Source organism: Vigna umbellata, chromosome 1, assembly GCF_029865625.1.
Source record: "Vigna umbellata cultivar VRB3 chromosome 1, Vumbellata_1.0, whole genome shotgun sequence".
Classification (NCBI taxonomy): Eukaryota; Viridiplantae; Streptophyta; class Magnoliopsida; order Fabales; family Fabaceae; genus Vigna; species Vigna umbellata.
The window spans coordinates 40,058,869-40,070,613 of NC_142165.1; the positions used below are offsets into that span (position 1 = coordinate 40,058,869).

Here is an 11,745-nt window from a genome sequence, read left to right on the forward strand (position 1 = left end):
GTTGAACTGCAACGACTTTTCTATCAACACATCATTTGGTTATTCAAATATCATAATAGCTCTTACTCCCCTCGGATTGGAAGAACTATCTACATACAATATCCATTGCTTGTTTCTAGTATTTGAACACCTTGTAATTCATTAGTAAAGTTCTCTAGGCACAATACTTTTATTGGCCCTCTCGATTCATAGTGGATGTTGAATTATGATAACTCTACCGATCATGAAGACATCTTTTCTACTAGGTCCAACTTTTGCAATATCTTATGTATAGGGTAATTATTGAAAAATATGGTGTGCCTTGAAAATAAGGTCTTAGCATCCTCGTTATCATGACAAGAAATAACGTTACCTTCTCCACCATCTAGTACATGGTTTCAGCGAGGGTCCTACTTACAAATTACACGAGTTTTTGTTCATTATCAACCCCCTAAACAAGAGTTGCACGAATGACATTTATAGTGGTTGCGATGTAGACCAAGGCTCTTAACCTTATGGTCACGGGTTTGAGCATCATGGTGAACATCAATTGTTCTTATAGAACTAAATATATCATGTGGAGACTCAAAAATCACTTTAAACACTTCAAGCCATTAACTTAGGAGGTACTCATCCTCTCTAAGAATACTTGGTCTCCTTATTTCGGGTAAAGATTATGTATGCAAACATACTTCAATGCTCAAGTCTGAAAGGTATGCCAATTAGAAATAAACGTAACAATTAATGAATGTAATTAACATATCTTGTAAAATGTATCATTTATACTATTGATTATGGTCCCCTTACCTAGATGGGTATAAGTCATGTGGCTTAATTACTTGTTAATATCAAATTATCGTAGTTGATTATGGAGAATACAATCACTATATTATCATTATAAAATATTAGATATATGTCAGCATAGTAAACTAACATGTAGTCAGCTAAAGGAAATTATTGTCGAGTCTAACGATAACGTAGTCATATACAATACACTAATATAACTACAACTTACAAAATTTAGAATGCACCTAGTACCCTTGCAAACAGTGAAATCTTTTTTGGCATTGAATCCATTAAAAAAATTACTTTAAAATTGTCTATAAAACAACAATGTCCAATAATACATTTTCCCAAATACAATACAATGGACGAGGTGAAAGCGATAGAATTGGAGAGCAAAAGTTAAAAGGGATAAAATAGAAAAGGGTAAAGTGAGTATTTAAAAAGATGGGGAGTATAAGGAGGAAACACTGGGTGCAGTAAGTAAAAGACATTCTTAAATTGAGGCCTCAGTGATTTACGGGTCAGGGAAGAAGTGGGTTACTTAGGGGAGGGTGGTGTGTGACGTGTGAAGCACGTGTCTGCTGGGAGTTGAATGGAAATGCGAAACGGTGGGCTATAAAACGCTTAATTTGCGTGTCTGTCCGTGGAAGAAGCACCTCTTTCATTGTAATTGTAAAGGAAGAAAGAAGAAACAAGAAGAAGCATCATCGGAAGCTGAGATCTAATCTGATGGCGCTAGAGTGGGTTGTGCTAGGCTACGCTGCCGCCGCAGAGGCCATAATGGTCATTCTCCTCACGATCCCCGGCCTCGACGCCCTCCGCAAAGGTCTGATCGCGGTCACCCGCAACCTGCTGAAGCCGTTCCTCTCGGTCGTCCCCTTCTGCCTCTTCCTCCTCATGGACATTTACTGGAAGTACGAGACGCGCCCCAGCTGTGAGGGTGAATCCTGCACCCCCTCCGAACACCTCCGCCACCAGAAATCCATCATGAAGAGTCAGCGCAACGCCCTTCTCATTGCCTCCGCCCTCCTCTTCTACTGGCTCCTCTACTCCGTCACCAACCTCGTCGTCAAGATTGAACAACTCAACCAGCGCCTCGAACGCTTGAAGAATCGCGACTGAAGCGACCGCAGATAAGTCCGTTATTCCATCCCTCACAAATATGTCTTCTCTTGCTCTGCCTTCTACTTCTGCGGGGAAGAATTCGTTTACGTCTATTTTTTTTTTTTTAATTTCTAAATCCATGTTTGCACCGTGACAGTTATTGAGCTTATTCTAGTGTTACTTTTTTCTATGCAACTTCTACTTTCGCCGCCTAGGGTTTCTTTTGGGGATTTTCTTATTTTTCTGCTGCGGGATCAAATCGCGTGTACCTCGTCGCTCTCTTGTATCGTAGGAAAGCGTGATTTCGATTATTCTTCGGTGTTATCTGAAATGCGTGCTTAATTTGATTATGCGCGTTATTATCAATTGTTATTGCTGTTTGTTGCCATGGGAATTTATGCACATTGTACGTTACAACACGTCAATTGGAGTGTGATAGAACGATAATTGTCAAGTGTCAAACCTGAATTTGTTAATTTTTGTTCAACAACATGTGCAGCTGAAGTTGGATTTTGATTGATTGAATTCGGTTACGTATAAGGAGTTCGACCATCTTGCTATCAGATTCTCTTTTTCAAGTGCTGAGAGCTCTTAAATTAGGAATGGGATCTCTAACATTGCAATGATTGAACCTCGCGTGACCCTAAAGAATGTTAGGATTCATTATACTCAAATTCTATGTAGGCTTCAAGTTTTAACTCTAGAATTTTTATTTTGTAGAGATTTTAAGATTGAAGAGGTAATGAGCTATATTCCCATTTTTGAATATACCACTCTATTATCTGCTAAACCAAATTTTGTTCTGGTGTTAGTTTTATTTTAACTCTAAATTCTTTTTTGGTACACTCTATAATAGTATAAGCTGCTTAATGTTAATTGTTAACATGGTTTATCATGCATTGTTATTTTTCGTGCTCGTTCCCATTTTTGACCAAGTGGATATATTCTAATCCTGAAGGTGAAGCAACAAGCAGAATCTTGTTCTGTTAAAGTTCTTTGACATGTTAACTGTAATGCTCTGCTATTTTCCTTTGCTTTATTTTCTTTAATATATTGCTTTTCCATATCTTTAGTTGTCTTCCGCTAAAAGCTTCTTAAATGCTATGCTCAATAATCTAACCAATGGTTAGATTATTCAAATTTCATACATGGTTAGGTACCATATATCAAATTTGAATTTTATGAATTTTTTTTCATAAACACTTTTAAAGCATTCATACTGTTTTTCATAAACCCTTAGTTTTCAGCCCAAGATTTGTTATTTCTTGTTTTGGCGTGAATGGTGCTTGATGCCCATAAGTTCAACACATGGTAATTGAACCTTTTTTATGTTCAGTAATTTATTTTTGGTGAACCAGAGCATGTTTTGGGTTAAAGACTAATCGTTGGAAGTATTGAGATTATTTACGAAGATGATTTACAAGATCAAACAAAGCTTATAGCTTGTAAAAAATGTTTTGCAGTTATATAGAATAAACAAATAATAAAACAAAAACTTTGTTTACTTTTAGAAGACATACGTGAACAAAAGATAATTAAAAAAGACATATTCGTTAGTTACTAATTTAACTGAAATCGCTCTAGTTTTAAGAAGTATTTATAACATTTTAATAGCTTAAATTAGAGAAAATGTTACGTATTTTTTAAAATAATTATAATTAGTAAATTGGAAGGCAATTACGTAATTTTATTCGGTTCCCGTTTCAACAAGATATTTCTATTTTTCTTTAAGTTTCACATGTTAAGAAATCATTTATAACAAATTTGAAATTATCAAAATGAAAAATTTAAGTTATCAGTTTAAACACAACCATTTTCAATTTCAAGAACATTTATCATACTTTTTAGATAAGAAGACATAACAAAGTTGATTATCATTATTTTCAATTTTTTTAATTTTGAAGAACGAATTTATAACATCTTTTAAAATTTTGAAATTTTAAGAAAACATTTACATTATATATATATATATATATATATATATATATATATATATATATATTGTATTAAATTGAATTTACTATTTCAGTGTAGCTACATGTAAAGTTTCAATTATTAATATGCATGCCAAATATAAAACTTGTAAAATTAAGTTAAACGTTTACTTTAATTATGTGAAAATTGATACAAATATTTAATGTAGGTAACACATAAAGTTCCTAGAATTAAAACAAACAATTAATTTAAGTATCGGATGTTCCTAATTTAACTATTTAAATTTGTAATAATTAAAAAAGTAAAACAGCACATACATCACCGTCCAAAAAAAATTAAATCAATATAAAATAAAATAAAAGTATGTCATGACATTAGTACTAACTAAATTAATTAATTTCTTCAACGAAGTGAACTAATTAACTGTCCAAAGAAAACATTTTAGATTGGACAAGTCATATATGTAAGTTTGTGTAACCATGTGTCTGAAACAAGTAACATATAATTATTTTAATTGAATGAACTCTTTTAACTTCAAGTTTTCTGTCTCCTTTTATTCAAGCATCCCGCGGAAAATTAATTTATGTCTAAAAGTCACTTAAACGCGATTATCTTTTATTCAGAGACCCCTAACACTGAGAAAAATAATAATAAATAAAAAGAGGTCGAATGTCTGAGAAATTGATGTTTATGAGGTGGCTCAACCTTATTGGACAAGTTTCCTCATAAAGTTAAAACGGTGTTAAGTCAACCCCAGCTTCTGCACATCCTTCTCTTCTGTGTTTTCTCGCAAGGTTCTATTTTTATGGTTTCTCTTTTCGTTTTTCTTCTCATCCTCTTGTACCCACTAATGTTTGTTCAGTTTCTTGATTAGTTGTGTATCTTTTATATTCAATCTCCCCAAAATTCATCGTAAATTTACGCGATTTCAACCCACTGATCTCTTCTTTTAACTCTTCCCTTTGATCTGTTACTGTATTCCATAGAATTTTGGTTTTCAGCCATGGGCGACATGAAAGACAAGGTTAAAGGGTTCATGAAGAAAATGAACAACCAATTCTCCTCTTCATCATCTGGAAAATTCAAGGGCCAAGGTAGAGTCCTCGGTTCTTCTTCTACACCCGCCAATTCCAATCCTACCCCTCGCCCCATTCCTTCGCTCAACCCTAATTCCAAACCTTCCTCGACCAATCCCAAACCCACTTCAACCAATCCCAAACCCTCTCCCCACAATACCGAGCCCAGTAGAAGCACCGAGAAGCCTCGCAAAGATGGTGATGGGTTTGACCCGTTTGATTCTTTGGTCACTAATTCTAACAGATCTCAAAATGGGTATTCACTAAACGTGTTTGAATGTCCCGTTTGTAAACATCCTTTCGGGTCTGAAGAAGCTGTGTCTGAACACGTGGATGTTTGTTTGAGTAACCTTGTTGAGCGTGAGCCTATAGGTGATGATGGAAACGGGGTTTCGGAGAGTGAGATTGGGTCTAACACTGATGGTGAATTGGAGGTTTGTGTTGGGACTTACGTTTCAGGGAATCCATCTGAGGGATCGGTTGATATTGTTCTCAAACTGTTGAGGAATATTGGTAGGGAACCTGAGAATGTGAAGTTTAGGAGGATCAGAATGAGTAATCCCAAGATAAAAGAGGCTGTTGGTGACGTTGCTGGGGGGGTTGAGTTGCTCAGTTTTCTGGGGTTTGAACTCAGGGAGGAGAATGGAGAGACATGGGCAGTGATGGAGGTTCCCAGAGAGGAGCAGATAAAATTCATCAAGAAGGCAATTGCGTTACTGGAATCACAACTTGTGCAGCAAGCACCTCCAAAGAGAGAGGATTCGGCGTCTGCAAATTCTGCGCAGACGGGTGTGAAGGTCGAGCGAAAGCCAGTCGACAGACAGGTAAAATTGTGTTGATAATGCTTCTGAAACGGCGCTATGGAGAAACTAAGTCCATTAAACGGTGTCTCATTTTCTTTTAACAGTGTGTCTTGCATTTAAGTCTAGACATTATCCGAATTTTGCTCTGTTTTCAATTTGTATTCTGGCTGGAAACTGTGCTTGAGAATAGAATATGTTGAGGATCTACAAAGCCGCTGCTTGGTTTTAATCTCATTAATTGGATTAGAAACATCAAACAGCGGAGTTAAGAAAAGGATATGAAGCGTGTAATGTCATTAACTAATCATTTCCGTTGAATTTGGTGTCCAACTCTAACTTTCATGCATAAAGTTGTAACCTAAGATTTCTTTGTTATCCTCAGTCTTTGCTTGTGTTTCTGGACGTAAAAGTTAGGGCCTCAGTGAATTGCAGGTTGTTTTAAGCTGTAGTTTATGGTTATATGGACATTCTGAAAATTAGGATTGATAACTAGGTCGTTATCTTCCGGTTTAATTAATTTTTATCATTTGAGGTTGATAGAGTAAGCAGAAGGCAGATAACAATAATCCAGAGTCTTCGTTAAAAAATTTCATTTCACAATCAGAAAAAGGTTAAGCAAAACTACTAAATTGGGCAAGCTATTATAATGGTACCCAAATTTAAACACCCCCAGAAAAACCCTTCCTAATACAATAATTCAAAAATGAAAAGTCGATGTTTAAATATTTTACCTTTTGAGTTTGTCTCTATTGTGCTTCAAAACGGATTGCATCAATTTTAATTTATGCAAGGTTGAAATTTACCGTGTGTATATCTTGCATGCTATATTTGTAATTTGATTTTAAGTCAGGCATGGACAAATAGGATCCAAAATGTTATTTGTGAAGCCTCATAGAACTTCTTTAATTTTTTTTCTTTTTCTCCGTTTGTTAGCCCTATAATTCCAAGCTAATATAGCTTTTGGAGTGTGTGCGATAACCTGCTGACTTGAATGCCAGTAATTTTCAGTCTTTGTTTTAGTTTTCTATCTGTTTACTTAAAGAGGAAAGGCAGAGAGACAGAAAACCCTAATTTAAAGAAGGATATACTTTGTTAATCGCTGGCATATAAAACAGTTGCCTAATTTAGGACTTTTAACAATGATATAGTCGTAATGGACTAATTTTAGATTGAATACGCTGTTTTTTCCCATTTAAAATGGCTCTTATAGGTGAAGGTCTTCTTTGCTGTCCCTGAAAGTGTTGCAGCTAAAATTGAGTTACCAGATTCCTTCTATAGCCTTTCATCCGAAGAGGTGAGAAGAGAAGCTGAGTTAAGGAGAAAAAAGCTTGCAGATTCTCAGCTTTTGATCCCCAAGTCACTTAAAGAAAAACAAGCAAAAGCTTCCAGGAAGAGATACACAAAAACTATAATCAGAATTCAATTTCCCGATGGAGTTGTACTTCAAGCTGTATTTGCTCCGTGGGAACCAACCACTGCTCTCTACGAGGTTTGTCCTTTGCTTACTTGATTTGTTCAATTTTTTTCATTTGTTTTGACCTAGACTTTGTCCATGTAGTGATATGGTAATGTATCAAGTTTGCTTTACTTCTGGTTCTAAATGATTCACACTGGTATCTTTGATAGATATCACTTAACTGCTTGACATGAAACGTTTAGATAAATGTCACGTTACTGCTCGGCATGAAACTTTTCTTAGAAACAGCGAAGTAGATTTTGCTATGTCATGTGTAACTTGATTGCTTCTAACAAAGGATTTTAGGCATTCTGACAATCATAACCAGTAGTCTAATTTGGAGCTCTGTTTGCAACTCAACCTGGGAAATTGTTGGTTGCATGCAGGAGTCTCCCGGTCAACATTTTGAAATTTACAATTAGATGATTGCAATGTTATGTCTCACTGATACAATACTATAGCAAAACATCAGTAATCTAATTTAGAGCTCTCTTTTGAACTCAACCATGGAAATTATTCATTGGAACGTACAAGTTCCATTAATGCATATTATAGCAAAACGCGGGTAATGTATTTTTTATATTTGTGTTTGCACTCAACCATGGAATTTATTCATTGCAATAAAAAAGTTCTCCGCTTCATATTTTTCAAGCGATGGGATAGCAGTAAGCTAGGATTTGTTCCTCTCCATGCAAGAGGACCCACCCCTTAACTTACAAGCTTAAAAGACCTAACGTGTTAAAGTTACAATTAGATTTTTACGATTGCAATTTACGCACACGTCTCTAATTGGATAACCTGGCCTAATTTTCATTGGTAGGTAAACGCTTGTAGCATATTTTGAATGGATTTTGACCATTTGTTCTGTTTTCGTTCCCCAGATGTTTTGTCTTTCTGTTTATTTCAAGTCAGCAACTGAGCAGTTTTCTATTTTGACATGTAATAGTTTGTCAGCTCAGCACTAAAGGAAGAAGGTTTGGAATTTGAGCTAATGCATCCTGTAATTGTCCAACGGCGTGTGATCCCTCATTTTCCAAAAGCAGGGGAAAATCCTAAAACAATAGAGGAAGAGGACCTGGTACCTTCAGCTCTAATTAAGTTCAAGCCCTTGGAAACAGATTCTGTTGTTTTCACAGGTCTCAAAAACGAATTGCTTGAAATCAGTGAACCACTTGTTAATAGTTAAGCAATTAGTTTTGTATGAACAATATTTTTGTTCTTTCCAGGGTTCTTTTAATTGGTGTGGACATATATACAAATTTTTATACTCATTTTTAGTTGACAATTTTCAATTAAACTGTCATACTTTGATATATCTCAGTACAAATAAATCACTGTGATGAAGCAATTATAGGGTCTTCCCGTGCTTTAATGGTAGAAAGGTTTGGAATACCAGCTGTATGTTAAATTCGTGGACTATACGGGATTCTATTTTTCAAACATTTGCATAATTTTTTTAAAGAAAGTATTAACATACAGAGTTTGTTGTTGTGGATTGCTTCTCTGCATCCATCAATAATTGGGACAGGCCATTTGCCACTAACTTTAGAGTGAGACAGTCCTAGATTACATCTGCTTTTGCTCTGTTTTATCCCTTTTTTCTTCTTTTTTGCATCCGCAGACAAACACATCAACGCCCATACATTCATCCATCACTGTTAATTCTTCACGTGGATGGCGGGACACACTTTCTCTAAATATTTATATATACATGCTATCTGCAAGGAGTAAGTAAAACACTATTTATTATGGAAAAGTGATGAAGACCAAAGCAAATGATTGGAGTAACTGAGCTTTTATTAACTATTAGCAAAACGAATGCATGTCATCTGCATCTCCACTTCTATCTCAAATAGTAACCCTAAATTCAAAAAGTCTGCCAAACATTCATTCCCTTCCCAACCACCTCTTAGCTTTCCTATTCTTGACTTCTACGTATATTATTCCATATTATAAATTTTTTCCTTTTGGAACACTGATTTTAAGAACAAAAACAATAATTTAAAGTAACAGTGATTTTAATTATGATATCTAATTATTTTATTATAAAAAACAATCAACTTTAAAATCACAATTTACAACTAAGTATTATAAAAGTCACATTAAATTCTTCAACTAACATTTTAACCACACTTGTGATCATATTCTGTCATTTATAACACTTGTTCTCTTACATAATAGCTCAAAACACATAATAAAATAACAATAAAACCAATAATAATCTCATACACCAATTCAACCCACAAATCATCTAATACATCAATTCAAAAATAGTCATAGACTCGTACAAAGTTATCTTATAAGCTACTTTTGCAATTGTCATACTCTCTCACAAAATTCTCAATCTTTCATTATCTAAAAACTAAACAAATATCTAGTTTTCAAGAGCAATTACCAACCCCTAAAGCTAAAACTCATCACTGTTTCCAGAGTTTTATAAACGAAATTCACTACTAACTGCTCTCTTAGATACACTTACAGGCAAAGTTTACCAGTTATACCATCATACAAAATGTATTAATCATTCTCTTCCATGAAACTAAAACTCCTCGTGCTTACTACTAGAAACTGATAAATAGAGCTCACTCCCCACTATTATCATAAGAATAAGTATTGAGGTTTCACTTCCCACTACTCTCTCAACTAAAAGTTATACATCAAATAAATATAAGATCAATGGACAATATATAAAAGATAAATAAGTGCAAACATTATTTTATGAATTGATTTTATAAAATTGATTAAACTTAAATTTCACCATCATTAACTCTTAATCTCACTATTACTTAACTAAATTAATAGTAGTGATTTGTGACCAGTACCACTAGTCAACACAGTAATCAAGTAAGTATGTTAAAGTGATAATAGACGATGATATTAATATTCTTTTTAGAATAACATATACGTTGTTGAACAAAATTATTCTCATTAATCAACATTAAATTGAAATCTTTTTAAAATCTCCTGCTTTTGTTTTAAAACGTCAATTTTATAATTGTATATTAAAAAACTTATATTAGAAGGTTGGTGGGGGAAATGAAGTAGTTGACAAGCTAAATAAAGTATTCAAAGTATATTAAGAAAAAACGTGCTTGGAATTCTTCTTATACATGATGAGTTGTATACGATTAAATCTGCATTTAAGGTTTAAAAAGGTTTTAGAGAAAAGAATTCCATGCTTCCTTTTATTTTCTTATTGGTGGTTGAAGGTTTGAACGGATTCATGAGCTAATTTATCATTTACATTGGGCTTCAATATCGGAAGAAGAGGTAGAGACATTTTTGCTATAAAACTATAAAATAAGAATTACAAATCACTTATTTATATATATTAATTATAATTTAGTATTAATTTTAGTTGATATGAAAGTTTTATATTAAAGTTATGTCAATTTTTTTATCAGATGACATACTATATAAATTATTTAATTTTAAAAAAGATAACTTTTCATTTCATTCGAATTTATATAATTTTACAATAAAATATAATAACTGTCAAAATATTTTTTTTCTCAAAACAGTAATATATAATATGTTTAAATATTATAAATTATTATTAGTTTTTACAGATAAAATATTTTTTTAATTAGTGAGAAACGCAAGTTAAAAACAAAGTCTTAAATGGTTTATTTTATTTAAAATTAATTTTTAAATCTGTTTATTTATTTATTTCATTGAAAAGAAGAAAAAGTTTGAAATCAAAGTGACGGAAGAGAATATACTTTTAAGTCATGGGTTTAATAACAAATGAAAGAACATGAAAAGAAAAAAGGTATTTTATTATTTTTTTCATTAATGTTTGTGTCAACTCATACATATTTATATATATTCACACGTTATGCCAAGGGATGATGAAAGATTCTTTCCATCTTTAGAGAAAGTGACACCACGCTATTAAAAATAAATAAAAATACTTTTACTTCTTTTTAATAATTTTAAAATGTCGGAAATCAACGTCAATCATACATGTGGTGATTATTTTTTAGCTTTTTTATTCTTCAAAATAATTATGCGACCTAGTTTTGTATATAGGATATGTTTTTTTTCTTTAATTTGTTTTTTAGTATGCCTTATCAAACCAGATGTTAACATTACTATTTGTATACCCATATTTCTAATTCATAAAAATCATTAAACAACCAAATTAAGATATAGTCATTTTTTTTATAATAGGAATTAAAATTGGATGTATACCTTAAATTTATGGTATAATCTATACAGTCTGAGATTTTGTTATATATACAAAGGAAATGTGTATAAATATTTGTTCGCTTTTCCGTTATAATATTAAAGTATTATAATTTTTTAAAACATAAAAAAAAATTTAATGATAAAAGTTATGAATTAAGTGATTATTTTTACTTAAAGAGTTAAAATGATTAATTTTAACTTGAGAAGTTGTATTATCATATATTTTATTAAATAATACGATATTGTTTGAATTAGCTAAGAAATAAAATAACAATTAAAAATAAATAATAAAAGGGTTAAATGATTTTTTATTCCTTACTGAAATTAAAATTAATTTCTCTTTAAAATTTTAGACTAATTTAGCCATTTATTTTTAAAACATATAAATTTAATTATTTTAATATAATTTGATTAA

General features: G+C 32.5%; 2 protein-coding genes across 2 annotated transcripts; both read left to right on the top strand.

Annotated features, from left to right (window-relative positions):
* The first annotated feature begins 1,393 nt into the window (after positions 1–1,393).
* Positions 1,394–2,257, top strand: LOC124823176 (uncharacterized). Its single transcript, XM_088103020.1, has one exon. It carries the CDS (start codon positions 1,495–1,497, stop codon positions 1,885–1,887), a length of 393 nt encoding a protein of 130 aa, XP_087959146.1. The 5' UTR covers positions 1,394–1,494; the 3' UTR covers positions 1,888–2,257.
* Positions 2,258–4,542: 2,285 nt separating this feature from the next.
* Positions 4,543–8,452, top strand: PUX2 (plant UBX domain-containing protein 2). The gene is made up of 3 exons (XM_088103021.1): positions 4,543–5,704; positions 6,894–7,172; positions 8,086–8,452. The coding sequence occupies exons 1-3, from the start codon at positions 4,808–4,810 to the stop codon at positions 8,323–8,325; spliced, it is 1,416 nt and encodes a 471-aa protein (XP_087959147.1). The 5' UTR covers positions 4,543–4,807; the 3' UTR covers positions 8,326–8,452.
* Positions 8,453–11,745: the final 3,293 nt, after the last annotated feature.